Below are 22,326 nucleotides of genomic sequence, written 5' to 3'. Positions count from 1 at the left end.
AATTAAAATAAATAAATATGAAAAGATGAAATACTAAAAAAAATTGAAATTAAAAAGATTTCATCAAGCCAACACTTTAAAAAAAAATTGTGGTAGTTGACGGGCAAGTGAGAAAGGTTTGAGGGTAAGTTTGAAATGTTGATGATTTTTAGAACATGTTTTTAAGGATTATTTTTCCCAAAATGCATATCATTTAAAAGTCAAAAGTCAAAATTACAAAAAATATTATTTTTTGAGATCGTGCATGAGCACATAGTTCTACCTTCAAAATACAATTGTATCCAAGGAAATTTATTTTTGAAGGTCAATGGATTTTGGGGATAATAAATACCTTTCCATACACTATAATAGTGATGTTGAGATCCTTCCAAAAATTCCCTCCTACACTTTAACACCTCTTCCAATTGGATCAACTACTTGGAAAAGCCACCATGGGTAGCTTCGGAGTTGGGATTTTCAAACAAGTCAAGTTACAAGTACAGTTCTTGATTTTCAGGTCCGACTCACAATTATTCGGCTAGTAAATTTTAGTTTTTGGCCATTTTGTGAACTGTTGGATGTGAATTTGATTGGATTAGTTGATCTTGTACTAGGGTTTCGTGTTTCGTGTGGTTTTGTTTTCTTGGTGCAAAGCTAATGTAGGATTTTACAAGGGTTTTGTTTGATCGTTTGGGTTTTGTGGTGTGATTAATGGGCATTATTTTTGGGTTTTGTTTTTTGGGTTTGGCTTGAATTAGAATGTTTTTAAAGTGTTAATTAGGTTGATCTGGATGGTGGTATTGAATTGGGGTGATTTTTCACTTGGTAAAATGAGGAACTGTATTGGAGAGTGCGACCTTGGTGGGTTTTGATTTGTAGGGCTTTGGGCTTATAGGAGTTGAAATTATAGGGTTGTTTGGCAGAGGGTTGTTTAAGAAAATAAATGGAAATGACACTGAAAATATGTTTGGTTGGGGGATTGGGAAACCTGATCAAAAAACTATTTTCAATCTGGAAATGGATCATTTTTAGGAAATGTTAAACTAGTAATTCTTTTTTTTTTCTTTTTTCTTTTTAATAAAAATGGAAGCTCTTTAAGAATTGAAAATCATCGAGGAAAAAAAGTTCATTCATTATATGATAAGTTGATAAATAAACATATTTATAATGCAAATTGTACGAAACAATTGTTGGGTCTAACTCAGTAGTCTCATATTCAACAAGGGATGATGATATTAAATTGCAATCACAAGAATTTTATCAAAGATGTGTTTAATCATATGTTGGTCCACTGAGTCAAGTCGTTTTGAGAGTGCAATATTGGGTAGTGGGCATACCTTCTCAATTGCAAATGACTTAGCCACAAACAACGACCGTAATTAATCTTCTTGTTCCATGCAACTTCCTATCTAAATCCATAATAGAATGCTTTGACTACATATTAATTAGGTCATTTTTGTTTAATTTGTACTTTAAAACTTGTAGGTAGCATTCATTATGCAAATGTGCAATGCCCTTACTCATGCAACTCACACCTTCTTCCAAAACAATGGATTCCTTTATGTGCAAGTGTCCATTATCACAACCATTGATGCTAAAGGATTCAACGAGAGGTTCATTATTACGATGTGTTTAGGTAAATAAACTGCAAAGGTGGAGCCAAAGTGTGTCCATGAAACCGAAGGTATTAGCCTTGAAGCGCTTAAGGTTGCTATCAAGGAGAAGAGTAAGCTAGTTGAAGAGTTTAAGAGAAGTGACCAACGAAGCACTGGTTGTTGCACTTGGGATCTTCAGAAAACAAATGCACTAGCACAATAGTTGGAATCAAGCGAAAAACTTCACCCAAAAGCTTCTCGAAAAAAAAAAAAAAAATTGTTAACCACTAGGCATAATAGTGGTTGACCTGTACATGTAAGGGTTGTCGTTTTTTTGTTGATCATATTATTAGTTTTGTTTGAAGAGGTCAATAGAAAAAATAAGGGTCGACCTTTTAGTTCATATGTAGTCTCATTGTTTTTCTTATTTAAAATTGGTTTTGTGTTATGTGGGTAGTCGCTAAAAGGAAGGTTGACCCATTGTTTAATAGGAAGGCGTTCGAACATGGACATTGTACCCTTAGAAGCAATGTAACTTGTTTTAAAAATAATAATAACATTATTTTAGTATGGTATATTTAGAAGTCAAACTAAGGGCACACCCTTCATTTCAAAGGCATGCCTATGTATATGCTATATGTAGAAGGCAAACTAGGAGCACACTCTTTGTTGCAAAGGCATGTCATGGGTATGATAACATTATTTTGGTATGCTATATACAATACGCAAACTAGGGGCGCACCCTTTATTTAAGAGGCATGCCTATTGGTAGGTTATGTGCAATAGTCAAACTAGTGGTGCACTCTTCATGCAAGATGCATGAATGTGGGTGAAAACTTAAATTTGTTATGCTATGTGCAGTAGAAAAAAGATAGGCATGCCTCTTCTACCTATGCCATGCCTTTAAAGTGATTAGATTTTATGTGGGCTAGGCAGTAAGGCAAATGGAGGCGTGCCCAAAGCTAGAAAGGTTGGCCCTTGACACTCATATCAAATAAGTGGCCACCATATAAATAAATAAATAAAAGTAATGCATTATCTGATGTTTGGTAAAGATAATATGTTCCAATGTTTAGCACATTAATGTCATAGCATCAAGTGTTATTGAAGTTGAGTTGAATTGTTCATAATTTACACGAGGCATTAATATTTGATGGTTATTGGTGTGAATAAGACTATTGTTATAGGTAACTAGTTTTGGTAGGGTTAGTTACAAATATTTATGTAAGCAATTAAATACCTAATGAGGTCGACATACGGGATTAAAATAATTTATGCTTATTTTATAAGTGATGTACGTATTTTTGTAAGGAATATATGTGTTTGTGTGTGAAACAATATATGTATGTCAATTCCTCATAAGAATAGATAGATTAAAGTACAAGGCCATGAGGTCTCAAATTAACGTTAAAAAAATGTACATAACTTTCATCAAGTTAATAAGGAACACAATTAAAAAAATCTATGTATCTTTCATCAAGTTAATAAGGAACCCAATCATCTTAAAGATATATGTAAGACTATGGAAGATGTACGTAGGGTTCTCGTACGCGGAGGAATGGATGTACAAAATCTTCTTAAGGATGCAACTAGGGTCTGAAAGTCCATTCGGGGGTGGGAAATGGCTTCCCATCACTTCTTATGGATTCCTAATAGCATGAGGCTTTGAAATACCAAATTTTGATAAGGATGTACCAAATTTTAAGAATGATGTACCAAATGGAGTAAAGGATGTACCAAATTTCATAAAAGATTTACCAAGGGTTCAAAAGTCGATTCAAGAGTGGGGAACGACATCCCATCACTTAACACATGTCCCTAAAAGAAATAATGGATCATAAGTGATAAGATGAGGGTCTCAGTAGCATTAGGATTGGATGTACCAAATTTTATAAATGATGTACCAAGGGTTTCAAGTGTGTCCCGAGATGGGGATCAACCTCCAATCACTTCTAGATGAGTTACCAAATGAAATAATAAACCATATGTGATGAGATGGGGGTCCTAGTAGCATTAGGATTGGATGTACCAAATTTTATAAAGAATGTACCAAATTTTGTAAATGATGTACCAAGGGTTCCAAAGTGCGTCCCGATGTGGGGGACAACCACCAATCACTTCCAAATGGGTTCCTAAATGAAATAATGGACCATACGAGATGAGATGGGGGTCCTAGTAGCATTAGGATTGGATATATCAAATTTTATAAAGGATGTACCAAATTTTGTAAATGATGTACCGAGGTGGGGATCGACCTCCAATCACTTTTGGAGGGGTTTCCAAATGAAATAATAGGTCATATATGATGAGATGGGGGTCCCAATGCATTAGGATTGGATGTACCAAATTTTATAAAGAATATACCAAATTTTGTAAAGGATGTTCAAAGTGCGTCTCGAGGTGGGAACCGGCCTCCAATCACTTTTGTATGGGTTCCCAAATGAAATAATATACCAGACAAATGATGGGAGGGAGGGAAATTTTGCTATTGTTGGATGGTACTTCAAGCCAAACGTCAGACACACCAAGGTTCTAGAGGCATGGCCTTGACTTTAAGCCTAGATGCCGGAGAGGCTAGCCTCTCTACATTGTTGGTAGATGCTTATTAAAGTTTCATGAGGAACCTCTGTGTTTTCAAATATGACTTGGGGACGGAGCATTCCCACTCAAGAAACCAAAATCTGTGCTAGGCTTGGTTCATAAGAGTACACGATCACCAAAAATTCTTCCCCGGATGGTGGGCTAACCTTGTGCCTAATTATCAATTCGGTTCAAACTATTACGTCTGATGGTGACAAAAGTCAATTTCTCTATTGTCTCACCTCATCATGACCCAAGGAAAATTGGCTTTAAACCCTTATGCCTCTCATGAATGGAGGCTTATGTACTGGCAACTAGTACATTAAGCCCTTAAAATTTCAGCTGGTTGGATTAAAAAATTTAGCATATCATAAAACATTCTGATTACTTTGTAGGAACTTCTGGGAAATCTCAGTGGCTGAGATGAGAACTTCACATCCTTACCAACAACATGTATGACACTAAAGTAAATTGAAAAAACACACACCTCACTATTAGGTTGTTTCCAAATGGTAAAACATTATGACTAGTAACTAGGAAATACGTTAATTCAAGGTTTCGAGCAGTCAAAAACCACATTAACCTTAGAAATCAAGTTCATTCTTTTTATTTAAGTATATCTGAGATTGCCTAATATATTCAGCCTACCTAGGATATAGTTCAGAAATCGATGTTTCATTCAGAGACCATGGCGTTGACTTGCTTGCAGATTGATCTGATTCCAGTGCATTTATTGGAAAGCCCGACTGCGTCCCACTGCGAATGAAGAATGCTGGTTGTTGAGGCAATGGTAGAGTAACAGAGTAACTGCTGAGCATGAGGACTACTGATGCCATGGATGGTCTGTCATCAGGATCTTCTTGAACACATAATAAACCCATATGTATGCATCTAATGACTTCATTTCTTGCGTAAGAGTCCCCCATCATTGGGTCCATCAATTCCAGGGGTGTACCATCCCTCCAAAGTTTCCATGCCTGGTTCCATTCATCAACTATTATTAGATATTCAACTATATTTTTTCTTTAACTCTAGAGGTGATGGTAATGAGATTGCAAAATCAATGAAAATAAAAATAATCCAATGTTATATTCACACTCACATAGCTTGGAAGGCCCTCAGTTTGGCCTGATTCATAGAAGCTACCGTTCTTCTTGCCACTTATTATCTCCAAAACGAGGACACCAAAACTGTATACATCTGACTTAGCAGAGAAGTGTCCACGCATTGCATACTCAGGAGACATGTAGCCACTACAAGCTAGCAACATCAGTATAGAAGTCTAATTTAAGGAAAACCTTGAAATTATGTTGCAGTTTGAAGCATATCATTGTAAAACTCTTTGACCTTAATGAAGTAGTATAAAAAGCATAGCTGGTAAAACCAGTCAAAGCATATAGTGGTAACTTGTGGAAGATAACAGAGACATTGCGCCTTGAAGGTCGTTTTTTTTAGCTCTCAAAATTATTGTAGTTTCTTTTCTTTAGTAGCTTGGGGTTTATGGAATGGAACAACTAATAAATTCAATGTAGTACTAGATTATGAAAACAAATTTTGGGCTCTGAACTTACTATGTGCCAACAACTCTGTTGGTATTTCCTTGAGTTTGATCTACTCCAACAATCCTTGCCATGCCAAAATCCGAAATTTTTGGGTTCATATCACCATCTAACAAAACATTGCTGGCTTTTAGATCACGGTGTATAACTCTGAGCCGAGAATCTTCATGAAGATAAAGAACCCCTCGAGCTATTCCTCCAATAATATTATACCGTCTTGACCAATCCAGTTGTCCTTGTTTATCAGGATCTATGTTTTCATCAAACCAAATGTTAAAGTTAGAATAAAGTATTGGTCATCTAATATTTTTAAACAAAAATGGAACTAGGGAATTTGATTAGTGAGATTTAAACACAATTTGATTCCATTTGAGGAACTTAAAATTGACAAGTAGAAGTAAAGGCAGGATGTGGCAGACCAAACACAAAGCAGTCAAGGCTTTTGTTGGGCACATATTCATAGACAAGTATCTTCTCTTCCCCTTCCAAGCAAAATCCCAATAACCTCACTAGGTTTCTGTGTTGAAGCTTGGCTACCAACACAATCTCATTCTTGAATTCTACTGCACCTTGCACTGAACTTCTAGATAGCCTCTTTATAGCAATTTCTTGACCACTAGAAAGTGTACCCTGATAACATGCAAGAGGCATTGAAATTTTTGGGAAGAGTCCTTACTTTCGAGTGCATCTGAAGTTTGATCATGTTAGGCTACATAATGAACCACATTTATAGAGTTTTACCTTGTATACATCACCAAATCCACCTTGACCAATCTTGTTATCATCAGAGAAGTTATTTGTAGCAGCTTGAAGTGTACCAAAATCAAATTGCAATGACTGCACGGTCGTGATATCATTCTCCACTGCTAAAAGAAAAAAAAAAAAAAAAAAGGAAAAAAAAGAGGGGTTTCTATGTTCAACATTAATTGTAAATATCACTACTACAAGAAACAGAGGATCCTTTGGATTAGGTGCTAATATCTTACCATTTTCCTCTTCTGTATTGTATTTCTTCCTTGCTTTCCTGCTTATGAAGCAGTAGCATAAAATATAAAAGATCCCCACAGAGACAACTGTTGGAACAACAATGGTGATAATTGTTTGTGAAGATATTCCACCTTTTCCTGCATAAATAAGAACACGATTCACTGGAAGTGTACAATGAAAATCTTAGCTCCACCATGCGTAAACAAAGAAATGCTCCATTGATACATAAACACCAAATGGTAACAGTCAATTTGTTTGGCAGAACCCCGAGGCCAAAATCATTGGATATAAGGTAGCCTATGAGTATCTTATCTGCTGTGTCTCTCTGAACCTCAAAAACTGTATCAGGCATACTACAGATTTTAGCTTTCACAATATTTTCGATATTGGGAGACAGCCTTAGCAAGCTAGCCCATGTTGTGAGAAACTACATGTGCATAAGTTGAGGTGTAGCCAACATGAATGTGGCATTTGTTTTCAGCAAAATTACTAAATTGTGAACAAATATGGTTTATTCCGGACGGATAACTAGAAGTTACAAGGGACAGTGCCCCGTAGCCAGGATGTATTGTTGAAGTATGGGGTCAGCAACTCAATTTAATGCCCACAATTTAGGTTCCTCAATTTTTAAGTATGCTATTTTGTGCTTTTCTGAACAGAGCTTTCCCTTTTGTCCCTAAACCAATTCCCCACACAATCTCCCAATCACAGCCCCTCATGAACAGAGCCTATTCAACTTACTCAATAAGAATCCCCTCTGTAGAAATGTCTTTACCAGTGTATAGTGATTGATTATTAATTTCATTTACCAAACACTATGTGGAATCCAAAAATATTGATTGTTTCATATTTTTGTCATCTATAGTGTAAGGGAAATCTTAATATCCAAAATGGATTTCCTTCTAATAATGATCTTATGTCCAACAGTCCAAGTTAGACCAATCATAAAGACAAAAACCCTTCAAAATTAGGATCCAAGCCTAATAAGTTTCAAGTAGGAAGACAATCAATTTACCTTCAGTGGTGGGTTGTGAAGGTGGAGCAGGAGGAAGAAGCAGAGGTGTAGGAGCTGGTGCTTCGGCCCCTGCCTCAGCTGTGTAGAAAGGATAAAATTCATATCTAAAACTACAGCTTGGAAACACGACCCTTGCCCCTTGACGTGCACTGCAGCATTCTTGAAGATAGTCTTCCACTCCCAAAAGACATAGATTGCACTGGGTGGCGGATAAATCTGGTGTGCATTGCACCAGGCTATACACCCTTTGTACCATTTGTGGCGCTAAGTAATTTTCTTCTTTGGTGGCATAGTACTTCTTGCCAGATCGATCATTCACAGCTTGAGTTCTTATGCTGTCCATTATACCTTGCAGTGTCCGATTGAATCCATCTGGGTCTGTGAGATTCACCGTGTTGCGCATCATCAGTATCGGCTCTTCTATGAGTGTGGAGAAGATGGACTGATTTGAGTAATGCAATATGCACTCGTCATACCAAATAACAGCCGCCTTTATTCCCTGACACTGGTCGCGTGACTTGTTAGTGGCAGCCCCCACACACTCTTGACAGAGTTGAGGGCTAAGATCACCTCGGCAGAGAAAAAGACCGTAAACTACATCGGAAGGTTCCCGCCCCACGGTGGCGTTGTAGAATCCGGAGTCGATGGTAGCATTTGAAGAAAGAAAGGAGAGAAGCAAATTGAGATTGGTTTGGTAGGTGGTATTTGGGCTGATAGCAGCAGTTGTGTTTGGAGTCTGTGGACAGGAATTGTTTAAGTAAGTGAGAGCAGCGGCAGGGCTAAGGGTTAGGCACCTCAGCAACCCAAGCATGCAAAGAAACAAAAGAGTTATATTGAAACGCGGCGGCATCATGCTTACGACTCACAAATAACAAGATCTCCCCCCAAGCCATCAATTTATCAAACTTTTTTCCTTTTTCCTTTATTTCATCATTCAACCAGATTCATTACAGACACATAAGGAGGAAATGGGTGGTGAAGACGCAAATCTCCGCCCCGTCTCCCCAGGCTCTTTCATGCCGTCCATAAAGTTCTGGAATATTAGAATAGTCAGAGGTATTGGTCAATTATGCGCCCAAGACCGCAGTATTTTTTTAGAATAGTCAGAGCTATTGGTCAATTATGCGTCCAAGACCGCAGATTTTTTTTTATATTCCTACCAATTTTTTTTAAAAAAATATTAGTTATAGAAGTAATTTGGTTTCAAATCTACTTTAATTCTGTCAATAGCTAATTTTAATATAATTATATTGTATTCAATTTGTCTTTTATTTTTATTTTAATGTAAATTTTAAATTTTAAAATTATTTTTAAAAAAAGATAAGTTCAAATTTTAGACTTTTTAGTAGTTAAATTGAAATTATCTTTTTTTTTTGACAAAAAAAAAAAACAAAAAAACTTTATATTTAACTCCTAGTGGCCAACAGTGCAAGGATTAAAAAAGGATTCATGGATGGAGCCATCTATCAGTTTAGTTGATGTTAGGTGTGGAATTAATATCAAATATCAATGCCTTTGTAGACTTTTATAGCCTGAAGATAAGGTTTGTGTGGAAAACTAAAATTTCATTATATTTACGGAAAAGTGCTTTGAACTCCTAGCAGTGGAAGATATTCATCAGTATAGGTTATAGGTTATATTTGATTTCCGGAAAGTTTGAAAGGAACACGAAGGAAATAAAATATTGAAGTGAAGTAAAAGAAAAGAAATAAATAAAATTAGATTTAAAGTCAAATAAATTATTTTTATATTTTTTTATTTATTTAAATTTTTTATATAAATATTAAATAATTTAAATATTTATAAATTTTTCACCAATTTTAATTATATTTAACTTTATTTCAAATATTTCATAGTAAAATTAAATATATAAAAATTATTTTTTTGGTATTTTTTTTCCGAGTACTTTCCAGTAAACAAATATAGCTTTAATTTATAAAGTAACTAAGAGCATTGTCTTACAAAGAAATGAAGTGCATAGAAACTAATAATGAAAATATAACAAATTGACAAAATATAAATAATAAAATAGAAATATTTTATTCAAAGGTTTGATCATCTATCTCTCAAACTTTAATATATTTTTTTTTAGAGAAACTTTTTTGCAACAACAAAGGTTAGATATTTCATTGGAGAACTTTGATAAGGGTTTCAAGGGATTGATCCATTCAGGGATATAGAGGAGTGTTGCATTATGGACATGGAAAATGAGTGTAGATATAGATGGTATAAGACCTTAGTGAGTAAGTACATCCAATCAAGTAAAATTGCGTACCATTTTCTCATATTTAATGGATTATTTAATGGTCGAAAGACCATCCATGGCTTTTTACACATAGTAGATTGTTAGATCGTTTTTCCACATTATACTATATTTATTTGTGTAATTGATTTTATTTATATTTTTATGAAAATTTTATACTCTAAGGAATTAACATAAAGTGATAAGCTTAAAATAGGTAATAAAATATTAATTTTAGGATTAATTCAAACACTACACTCTCTAGGTAGTTATAGACATAAAATTTTCTTCATTTTCTTCTATATAAACCATAAACTTTTGACGAAGACAGTTGGACTTTGAAATTTTGAAACGTCACGAGCATGACTTGGGGAAGAGCATTTTAAAAAGTTATTTAAAGAAAGAAAACTTGAATAAAACAGACAAACGTGTTTACTCAGTCGGGAGTTACAATGACCAAAGAATCCAATCAGGGAAGAAATTAATAAAATTCAACATAATCTAGTCCATACAAACATTTGGGAAAAGAAAAAAAGAAAAGAAAAAAAGAAGGCATTAAACATTTTTTTTTTAAATCGTAAAATAAAAATCCCCTCAAAGTAATTCAATTTTTACACATTTTAAAATAAAAAATAGTAACAAAGTAATGGAATGATAAAAGGTCTTTAAAACATAATACCTACAATGTCAAAGTAGTTTGTTTAATTGAAAAATGGCATAAAAATTTAATTGTTTTTAAATAAATATATTAAATTTGGATTTTTCAAGTCTTTGTTTTCAAGTGTGAAAATGCACATTTCCGGTATATATGAAAATCTAACCCAAATACTTTGAAAGTTCACCTCTGGCGCTTGATATAGAAGACGGCCCCGAACCTGATGCCAGCGCGCGCTAGCGGTATGGAGACAAGCTGGTAGAAGGGGTACACTTCATATCTAACAATGCAGCTTCGACTCAGAGCCCTCGCTCCTTGTTTTCCCTTGCAGCAAAGTGAAAGACCTCCGATAGCTCCTACTAAACATTTATTCCAGTGGCCGCGCGCTGCTTCACCATCAAGCTAGATTTCACTTTGATATTATATTCAGACCTAGAATATATACACCTTACTATGTCTTTCCTAAACCTAAAACTTTACTTTTATATCTTGTTCCTCCAAGGGAATAGCAATATGGAAGTAGTCTAAGAGCCTGTTTGGCAGTGATTTTCAAAAGTGTTTCTATCCTTAAAAACACTTTTAAGTGTTTTTGAGATGAAAATAAGGTGTTTGGTAAATTTTAAAAAACACTTCTGAAAATATGGAAAAACACTTAAAGTGATTTTTAGAGAATCACTTGACAGGTGTTTTTTAAAAAAAAAAACACTTCAAAATTTTAAAATATTCCAAAAATGCCCCCAAGTGATTCCCGATACCTCACTTTCCCTTTCACTCATACCTCTCTCCTTCATTCTCCTCCATCGTTCTCCACCTGAGACTACACAGTAGGTAAGGTGTTACACTTTCGTTCGACGTCATTGATCTGATCAAAGGTAACCCTTTGTTCTTTTCTTGTTTTTCTTTTCCTTGTTTTTAATGTCTGGTTGTCTTGAAATGTTAGTTAGGGTTTGAGTTTTAGGATTGTTTGGTTAGGAGGAAAGTATGAGAAAATGAAATGGTAAATCAATACAGTAGTCGAGTCTCATTTCCCGGTATTTCTCTCTCTAAAACTCTCATTCTCTATTCTAGTTCACATATGCAATTGCTCTGTTTAGGGTTTTTGGTTCACATATCTGTAAACCACATGTCTCTGCTGCCATCACCTTGCTTAAATTAGCGCCACTAGTTCGAGCTCTAAACCATGTGGTTTGACCATGCCCGGTGATGTTAATCCAGTAGTGTGTTTGCTGTTGGAAGTTTGAATTTTTTTTTTCTCTTTTGGTTTTTGGGTTTTCTGTCTGTTGTTGGTTATGGTTGGTTTAAGTGTTTGGATGTCTTGAAAAGACTAGAAAACATAATTGTCGAAAAGGTTAACTACTAAGAAAAGCTAACAAAAACATTATGTATAAGGTGTTGAAGTAGAGAGATGGGTCTGATATATACATACAGAAGTGACAGTTTGGTGAATCCATACCAACAATGGAAGGTGGTGTTTGTTTTTTGGCTTAATAGAAAAAGCCAAATATTTTGGCTTTTTCTATTCAGCTAAAAGTACCTTATTGATACTAACCAACATAATTAAAGTGAACTTATTATCAATAAGTTTAGTTTAATGATGTTGGTCGATGTCAATGAGTTACTTTTAGCTGAATAGAAAAAGCTAAAATATTTGACTTTTTCTATTAAGCCAAAAAACAAACACAACCGAAGATTACCCTGTCCCTGTTAAATTTTCTCATCAAAATTCAAGAAAACACTAGATTTTTCCCCTTTCAGTTTTGATTTTCTTTTGAGTTGGATCTTTGCCTCTAAAGGGTGTGGTGTTGAAATAAGAAACCCCAAAGAGATTGCCCTGGTTTCATCACCAAATTTCATCTTTATTTCCAAAGTCACTCTTTTTCCTTACAGTTACATATTCTCTTTCCATATTCCTGGAAAATACAGGGCCCTACTTTGTATTTTTGACATGAACATGATTGTGTAACTATTATTTAGGTATTTGAGATTGAGTGCAAAAGAGGGGGCTTTGTGTTATCTGAGATTGACACACCATATAATGAGTAGTATATATTTGAGATTTATTTTAGCTGCAGTACACACCATATAAAAAATTTGAAAAATTCAGATAACATCCATATTGCTTCTATTACTTTCGATATTCAACTTTGATGTGTTTTATTTAATGGGTTTTTCATATTTTCCAGTGCTTTAATCTTTCAACAACCTATTTGATTACTACTCAAAAAGTGTTATTTTATAGCTTGTAATTAACTCTTTTAAACACTTTTGAGTAGTAGTTATTACCTTTTAACTCAATTGGCATGTTAAGGATCCTGGCAATCAATTCTAATCAAATTGTATTAAGTTTTGGTGTTTTGATAGCTTTTTGATCACCAAAGCAATCCGAGATTGAGGAGAGTTATTTGGAATCCATGGCAAAGCAATGGAAAGCTCAGAAACATGAAGAACCGAAGCTTTGAAGTCCTTTGCCATAAGCAAATCCGGAATGCAAGAAGGGGAAGCAAAGAGAAATCTGCCATGAAGCATTTTTTATGACAGTCATGTCAGCCACTTTTGGAGCACTTCCTGAAGTCCAATTTATGCATGTTATATGTCGTTTTAAAGATTAGGAAGTCAGCAATCCAATTCTTTAAACGGTACACAATTCAGAGTTGAAATGAAGGAGTTACAGCCATTGGAAGTCAATCACTCCAAGATGAAGGAAGAATTTTGCACGGCTGCGAAATCACCCTTTTGCTGCGAAATGATTTCGCAGCCATTTTGCACAGTGCTGTGGAATTCCTTCTGAAGTTTCCCGATATTTGCAACACGTTGTAAGCCGAACACCGCAAGCTGAATGCCAACTTCGTAGCGTTGCGAAATCAGCCTTTTGCTGCGAAGTGATTTCGTAGCCCTTTTTGTGCGTCTGTGAAATCTCGCAGACCTCATTTTCACCTGCGAAATGGTCCTTAGTGCTTCCCGATATTTGCGACCGACACTTTTGGATATTTTGCTTCAGATTTTTTATGTCTAAATCCCCATTTTCTCCTTGTAAACCACCAATTATAGGATTCCTTAGTTATTAAGTTTGGAAAAGGGGTGAATAACCTCATATATTTTGTTTTGTAATTTTCTTTATATATAGCTCTCGAGAGCCTGTTCTCGAGAGGAAGGGAAGGAGGAAATGAACCTTTGGTATAAGTAAGAAATATATCTATAGAGCACTTGCTCTATTTTTCTTTCATATTTTTGTTTTCTCGTTCTTTTTCTTTCTAGCCAACCAAACTCTGAGGATTTTTCCTCAGAGGATGAGAGGCTAGGCTCTTCGTCTCTTGGAGTGAGGAAAGCCGGGTAAGTTTCCACATGCATAAATTGGAAGTTTTGTTGTTTTAGTTGTTAATGAAGAGAAAGTGTGACCCGTTAATGGTTTTTATCTTTTTAGTTAACTTAAAACGCCTTGAAGTCACTTGGGCCAACACTTGGTAAGGCAAGTGATCTCCGTCCATGGAGATTCACTAGTTTATCTCTTGCGAGCCTTTGGGAGGTGACTTGAAGGTAGGATTTTCTAGAATATCCAACACTTGGTAAGCTTTTGGACTCAAAGGAGACATCCATTAGTTATCTCTTGCGAGCTTTTGACAGGTAATCCAAGGTTAAAGATCACCTTGAATGGCAAGTGCTAGGTGAGAGGTATGAGCCATTGCAAGGTGCATCAGTGAGAGGGATTTAGTGTTTGAACCCATTAATGGGAAGCATCTGTACAACACCGGTTGGAGAAGGAACTATATGTTAATTCTCTAATGCGAGAAAAAGAAACAAGTGACTGGAACTCTCCTTTTTGTATGAGGAACATGAGCCTAGTGATCTGAAACTCCAAGAAACATCTTTCTTTGTAAGTAAAATCAGTTACTATTTTTGATTAGTTTAAAACCAAACCTTTTTCATTCAAACATCTTTATGTTTTCTTAAGCTAACCTTGAAATGAAAAGGCACCAATTCAGCTTTGAATTAATATCATTTGCAAAGTGAAAACCCATCCCAGTGAACAATCCTAGAGCCACTATGCTATAGTAGCTTTTTCTTTGCTACCCTAGTATATGGTGTAATAGGTTATAAATTTTGTTGATTACTCTCTCAATCAAGGAGCACCAGCTGGACACGAATCAGCTGAGACACCAATTGGGCACGAATCACTATTCACTTTTTTTCTAGGCTGATTTGTTTTGCATGTATGTTGCATCTAGAATGTGCATTTTGGATTACTTTGTCACTTACATAATAGGGCAATTTTTCATAGGTATCTATTCTAAGATGATAAAACTTCTTCAGAAACTGTCCTATGAATGGATAAATGGTTCTATTTTGAAATGTTTCTATTACATGCAAATCAAGTTTTCTTTTGGATTCAATAGTGATAGTCGCCATCATTGGAACTGTTTTGTTGTGATACACCTGTTGTTTCTTCAACTTCTTCATATGTTCTTTCTTTGAAGAGGAATGTGAAGCTAGCTAGCATACTCTTTCATGAGAATTCTTTGAATTTAGAGATATCAGCCTTGCTACATTAAGTTGGTTCAAACTCATGTTCCAACTTTAGCCTTTCTTAAATTTATTGTCAAATCTTGAAGTATTTTTAATGCTTGAATTAATAAAATGGAGCATTTTTTAAAAAGAGCTCACAAACTGCAATGAGTTTTTTTGTCTTGAACTGTGAGTCAAAAAATATATTCATTTGAGCTTTCTGTTGCTGGTAGCTCACTGTGAGTCCTTTTCAGATTATTGTGATTTTATTTTCGGCTAAATTGATGGTTGGACAGTTGACTTATGTGCTTGATGTGGAAAATAAAGGTTTTCTTAATGAGTTAAATTTCCCAAAGATAAAAAGCTATCAACTAAAATACCAAATTCTACTCAGGCTTTCACATCATCATTGTTCTTATGGTTTGGTTTGAAAAATTCAGATAACATCATTGTTCTTTTTCTTATTTGTTTATTATGCTTTACAAAATCTGCTTATATGATGCTCAATACCGAGTTTACACTTAAAAATTTTAATCATACCAAGCATTGTTTACACTAGATAACCATATATTCTTGATGTTTTGTTCCTTAATTCTTTCTTTATTCTTCATTTTAATTGTGTGATTCTTTGTTTGAAAATTATTATTTCTCTAATATATATATATTTAAATAGAGGATGTCTAGCAATATAGTTCAACCATTACAACAACCAAGTGGTGAAGAAAGTGAAAAACAAAGCAAGGCTTATTGGGATGATATTACAATGGATGTTTTTATCAAAGTTTGTGTGGCTAAGACTCTGGCTAGAAATAGACCAAATAGTCACTTTAGCAAGTTGGGATGGAAAAATGTGATAAAAGCCTTCAATAATTTGACTGGAAGAAACTATTAATATAGGCAACTTAAGAATAAATGGAGTTCTCTTAAAAAGGATTGGCAATGTTGGAATACCTTGATTAGAAAAAAGACTGGGCTTGGGTGGGATCCTATGAGACAAACCATCAATGCAAGCAATGAATGGTGGGATAAGAAATTGAAGGTACATTTTGTTTATTCATTAAATTTATTTGATTAATTTATATATTGGTTATGAAATATGATAAATTAAATACTCTGGCAAGAGAATCCTAAAGCAATAAAGTTTAAAACAAAAGACTTTAAAAATGTTGAGCAATTATACCTACTTTTCAAAGATATTGTTACTACTAGTGAAAGAGCTTGGGCACCATCACAAGGCTTTGTAGGACAAGATGTTGATGATTCATCTAAGGTGGGGGAACACGAAGATAATATAATAGAAAGCCAAGATGATTGTAGTTGCAATCCGTCACTTGATACTATCTCCCATAATTTTGAAGCTACTACTCAACCTTCTATGGAAAAAAAGAATGAAGGAAAAAGAAAGAGGAAAAGAGATGAAACCAAATCTGAGCTTGTGGCTATCCAGTTAGATCGCATTTGTAGTGTTGTGGAGACTAGGTCTTCTATCTCATCTAGAGGAGATAAGCCAGGTTGTAGCATTGTTGAAGTGATGAAAATCATACGTGGCATGCTTGAAGTGAAGAATGACTTTGAGTTATATATGAAAGCCACAGATATCATGGTTGTCAAGGAAAATAGAGAGATGTTTGTTGCATTAGAAGACCCAATTGATCAGATTGCATGGCTTAAACAGAAACATGTTTGAGGGTTGGAGTTGTTTCTTGTTCTTATATGGAAACATATTTTTGTTACCTAATATTGTTTAGTTGTTAGGTCAAGGGGGGGGAAGAGATGTTGGTTTGCTTTATGTGTGAATTGAAAAGTCATTATGCCATTTTTTGATACTTTTTATTATTTCTTTCTCTAAAAATTGTGACTATTAGATGAGCTTTGGTGGTAAACTTCTTATAAAATTTGTTATTGTTTTTCATTTTATTAATGTGTAGTTCCTTTATTCTTTTTTTTATATTTCATCTTAGTCATTTAATATTTTTTTTTTTAGGTTCATTATTTCTATAAGATATGTTCCCCCTTTTTTTGCTATGAAAACATTTGTCTTCTTATTTACTTTTAATTAGAAAAGTTTTTTTTTTTTTTTTTTAGAAATTAATAGGAAATCATATATTGTTTTATTTTGAAAATTATCTTTTATTCAATGTTCTTTTTTATTGATTTAGATGTTTTTTATAAATATTTTTTAAAATTTTATTATAGTGATAAAAAAATTATTAATTTTAAACTAATATATAATCAAATAATTTGTTATATCATGATTGATATTTATTTACTAATTTAATTCTTCATGTAAAAAAATTATTTAAATCATAAAAAAAATATTATTTTTAGTTTTTTTAACAATATAAATGTATATATGTCCTTTTTGGTAATTTATTAATATCAAAAGTGTTTTTATATTTATACAATATATTATAAAAAACACTTGAAAATCATTTTTTCTGATTCTCAAAAAAGTGTTTTCCAATTAAACACTACAGAAGGAAACACTTTTAAGAAAAACGTTTTTATTAGAATCATTGTCAAACGGGCTCTAAGAATCTGTTTTGATAGTGATTTTAGGAAACGATTCTAGTTTTTTTAACACTTAAATTAATAAAAAAATTAAAATATTAAAAATATTAAAAACACTTCCTAAAATGACTATAAAATGGACTATAAGTAACCATAAGGGAAAACAGTGATGTTTTTAACTAGCCACTCCCTTTAGCACTTGATCCAAGAAAGGAAATGAGAATGGTATATTAAGTTTCGCATTTTGTTACCATGATTTTAGGCACAAATATATTTTTATGAAAAAAAAATGAGATTTTTACAACAAATTTAATTTTTATGATTAAAAAAAAATTATATATTCATGATAATTAATTTTTAATAAGTTTTTTACATAAATTTTGTACTTATGACAAATAAATTATACATCTATACATACATATATTCTCATTAAAAAAAAAAAAAAGAGAAAAACAAAGTGTTCAGTTCTTTTAGCCGATTCTAGGGCTCAACTACCTTCGTAACTATTCCATCAATTTTCCGTTTTGATTTTTTAGCAATCAAACAGATTCTATAGAGGAAAATCTCAAATTTCATCTATATATATATATTGAGAAATGTTGGTTTTCGAATAAGAATCACTAAAAGCCTCTCAATTTTTTTTATTTTTTATTTTGTAGAGAATCATTTTATCTACTTTTATTTGGTGTAATTTTCGTCCAATTTGGTAAAGGTTTGAAATCCGCACTACTGATTTTATTTTTCGGTTTCTCTATTTTGTTCCAATTGTGTTATTCGGATTGATTTCTTTAGTTTTTCTTTTCTGGACTTCAATTTGTGGTTATATTAGGTTTCTACTGTTTAGACTGACGAGGATTGGTCTTAAGGTTTTGAATCTTTTGAAATGAAGATCGAGGATTTGGATGATGTTGAATCTGATAGGAAGGCAGTGTTATGGAAGACAGATTGTTAGGGTGGATGCCAAGAGGGCTCTGGTTGGGGTCTCAGCTCCTCTTCTACCGAACTCTTCTGTATAATGTGTTTCAAAACAAGATTTAGGTGGAGTTTGAATGGTGGGATGAAGTTTATTAGGTTTTGTTTTCTTAAAAATATGGATAAGTTTCCTTTAAAAAAAAAAAAACTAATATCCAACTATAAAAAATATAATAATAATAAAATTATTATTATTATTATTAGTCTTGTTGGTAAAACCTCCCGGGAGAAGAAAATTTGCTAAAATCAAGGAACTAAATCCCTTGAATTAAGTAAGTAAACTCCAGGAATTCAAAATTCAAATTCCCTATCTTCACTTATAAATAGAGGCATCTTCTTTCAAGAACAAAGGATCAAAAGGGAGGAGAAATTCATAGTTCAGAAATAGAAAAAAAAAATCTTATGAAGAAAATCCAGAGGTGACTTCATACGAGAAAAGAAACTTTACAACAAAAGAAAATGCTTTCATCAAATCTACCTACAAGTTCAGTAAATGGCAAAAGAACTACTACACACATTCTTTGTCATTCAACGAGTTCATTCGGAAATAAGCCACTTATGGCCCTCGATTGATCTTCGAAATCAAGAAAACCTCATCGTTGTTTTTCAAGTTGTGGTTAGAACAACATAATCAGAGGGAAAATATTCTTTTGTAAAGAAGATTGTTTTTTAGATTGAACCCCAATATTTTTAATTTCAATAAATATTTTGTTCGCATTATTTTCCTATTGTTTTGCTAATTTCGTAGGACTTTTACGAAATTTGTGTACAAATTTCTGGCATTCCTAGTGGGACATTTCTACGTTTCATATCTTTTGTTAGAAGATTGATCACTACAACGTTGATGGCACCCAAAAGAACTCAAGTTGTGCATGTCAACAAGGGCAATGACAACATCATCATTGCACAATTGACACATGACACTTCTACGGGCCCCATGACTCGTAGCAAAGCAAAATCAACATCTTCACTCTCAACAAAACAAACAAGTGAGTCTACTTGTTTGCTAAAACCGATAAGAACGCATGATACGCACCAACCTTTCGTCACTTTGGCCTCTCTGAGGGCAAAGTGCCATAGTCCTTGTAGTAGAGGAAGACTCCCTTTAGCACTAAAGGAATTTGGGGATGAATTTTCTTGATCTATTACCGATGCCAACTCCAGCACTGGCTCACACTCTGAATCGCCAACTAAAATGTCAAAGGAGGAAAACTACTCCAATCATTCTGACTCTTTTACTTCTCCCTTCTCGATGATTATGCTAGTAATGGCAACCGACACTACATCCATAGAGGAACAATTGGCTGAGATGGCTCGTGCCATCACCAAACTCACTAGGACGGTCGAGGAGAAGGATATGTATAGAGCCTCCATTATAAACAAGGTCAAGGCACAAGTACAAAATACGGGTGAGTTAAGTCAAGGACTCAACCACCTTTCGAATGTTGCATCTCCTCTCAATGATGCACCACATGCATCTAAGACAACGCAAGTTGAGAGACAAACGGTGGAATCTACCTCAGTGGTATCATTTTTGGTCCACCAACTTCAGGACATGATAACTAATACCATTAGAGAGTAGTACGGTGGACCCTCAGAGAGTACACTCATGTACTCTAAACCTTACACTAAGAGGATCAATAACCTACGTATGCCTATGGGTTATCAACCTCCAAAGTTTCAATCATTTGATGGGAAGGGAAATCCAAAACAACATGTTGCCCATTTTGTTGAAACTTGTAACAATGCAAGTATAGATGGTGACTTGTTAGTCAAAAAATTCATCCATTCTCTCTGAAATAATGTTTTCGATTGGTACATAGACCTTGCACCTGAGTGTATCGATAGTTGGGACCAAATGGAATGCGAATTCCTCAACCGTTTCTATAGCACCCGATGAACTGCAAGCATGATGAAGTGTACTAATACTAAGCAATGGAAAGAAGAGCAGGTTGTATACTACATCAATCATTGGCTTTCTTAAGCCTTGATTACAAAGATAGATTGTCTGAGATATCAACCATGGAGATGTGCATACAAGGAATGCATTGGGGTCTCTTGTACGTTACCATCGAATCAACAATCACCCAATAGAGAAATGTTTCATCTTAAAAGATCTCACAATGAAACTTGTAAAGTAAGGAAGAATTCATCAGGATCTAGATGAAATAGTAGAGTCAAATCATGCTACAATCACATTTGGGTTCTTCGATCCTGTTCCGTTACATGTTCCACCTAAGACACTAGGGACATGTGCTAGTACTATCCAATGCGATTCACCGAAACCAAAGCAAACACAAGTGTCATGCTAGGACACCATTCTTCACTTCTACTTTGATAATGAATCAATGTTGTATAGCGAAGAAGATTGGACATTGGTGACACAAAGAATACCTCATAAGAAGCAAGAATCTCATTCATACCCAAATCTTCCTAGGAATGAACAACATAAGTGAAATATCCATCGATATCCGAAAAAAAAAACCCAAAAGAAAACAAAAGATTGTATAAGTTGATGACCTATTGGTACAAAAACTCATCACCCCTGTCACCTTAAGAGAATACTTCCCTCTAAAGTTCTTTGATAGAGGGATGATGACATCAACTCATATGGTCTCTTGTCATGAGACTTCGGAAGAATATAGGCCAAGTGAAGATGAAGAAAGTGCTCTTGGTGAGAAGTCAAGCAAAACCAAGGAAGAGGATGAGGTAGTAGCAAACCTACAATGTTTACCCTCGCTCTTTAGTATCCATGAAATGCTAAAGCTTCTTGAGGAAACACGAATTTCATTGATCCAAACTCTTAAGAATCCATCACTCTATACCACAAAAATAAATAGGCCAAAACGATTTGAGAACAAATGTCATAATTGTGCGACATGTTGTGCAACCATCACCTTCACCAGTGATGATGAAGAAAGTGTGGCAGCAAATTTTACCACAATTGTTTTCAAACCTCGACATTCTAGTGATGTTCCTTAAAGCATGAGTCTAAAATGCATATTGCTCCTATCCTACAAGAGCTTAAACTGTAGTATGAAAAAAAAAAAAACAAAACAAAACAAAGGCCAAACTTATGCCAAAAAAAAAAAAATTATGATTCTTGGCAAACTTCTTAAACCAAGGAACAAATTATTTGTATTAAAAAAGTCAAATTCGGAGATTTTAAATTAAAATCTCAAACTTCTCTAAATACAAGTGTTCTTTTCTTTTAGCATGAGGCATTCTCAAAAGGGAGATGCAACCTAGAAGCTAAATCCAAAAATGAAGTTTCAAAAGTCAAGATCAAACTCCAAACATTCTTCAACAAGCTCGTGGAAGAAAATCAAACACAAACAAAAGTGTCATTCATCCACCTTCAAAGCTAAAGAAGACAAGATTGGGTTTTTCAAAACACTTGAGGAAATTATTGATAAGTTTACTTGAGATCAAGTCATCATTGACCCTCAATTAAATTTTACTCCAAGAACATGTGTTTACCACCCTTGGATTAAAATCAAGTCCAAGCTTGACACACATTCTTTAACAAGCTTGTGGAAGAATATCAAACACAATACAAAAGTGTCATTCATCTACTTTTAAGGCTGAAGAAAATCAAGACGAATTCAAATGACTTCTTTTGTTCTCCAAAATGCTTAAGAAATGTCTTCACAAGTTTGGTTGAGAATAAGTCATCTTTGACTCTTGATTAAACTTTGTTTCAAAGACATAAATTTATCATCCTTCGATCA

At 34.2% G+C, this 22,326-nt stretch overlaps 1 protein-coding gene across 3 annotated transcripts; it reads right to left on the bottom strand.

Moving 5' to 3' along the window:
- Positions 1-4,621: 4,621 nt before the first annotated feature.
- On the bottom strand, positions 4,622-8,732 carry LOC100242699 (cysteine-rich receptor-like protein kinase 10). 3 transcript variants are annotated; one of them, XM_010649887.3, is made up of 7 exons: positions 7,716-8,732; positions 6,700-6,837; positions 6,455-6,579; positions 6,133-6,343; positions 5,726-5,963; positions 5,257-5,407; positions 4,622-5,131 (listed from the first exon to the last, which is right to left on the bottom strand). In XM_010649887.3, exons 1-7 carry the CDS (start codon positions 8,566-8,568, stop codon positions 4,799-4,801), a joined length of 2,049 nt encoding a protein of 682 aa, XP_010648189.1. In that variant the 5' UTR covers positions 8,569-8,732; the 3' UTR covers positions 4,622-4,798. The 3 variants fall into 3 exon arrangements, with proteins under 3 accessions (XP_010648189.1, XP_010648190.1, XP_059592043.1); XM_010649888.3 differs by having other exon boundaries at positions 6,455-6,576; XM_059736060.1 differs by having other exon boundaries at positions 6,455-6,837.
- Positions 8,733-22,326: the final 13,594 nt, after the last annotated feature.

This window comes from Vitis vinifera, chromosome 3 (genome assembly GCF_030704535.1).
Source record: "Vitis vinifera cultivar Pinot Noir 40024 chromosome 3, ASM3070453v1".
Taxonomy (NCBI): domain Eukaryota; kingdom Viridiplantae; phylum Streptophyta; class Magnoliopsida; order Vitales; family Vitaceae; genus Vitis; species Vitis vinifera.
This window is presented reverse-complemented; position numbering and strand designations above follow the sequence as displayed.

Coding starts and splice junctions, on each gene's coding strand:
- LOC100242699 (XM_059736060.1), bottom strand. CDS start 8,568: ATGATGCCGCCGCGTTTCAATATAACTCTTTTGTTTCTTTGCATGCTT. Junction 5,964..6,132: donor CCTTGACTGCTTTGTGTTTG/GTCTGCCACATC, acceptor ATGAAAACATAG/ATCCTGATAAACAAGGACAA. Junction 5,132..5,256: donor CTGAGGGCCTTCCAAGCTAT/GTGAGTGTGAAT, acceptor GAATGGAACCAG/GCATGGAAACTTTGGAGGGA.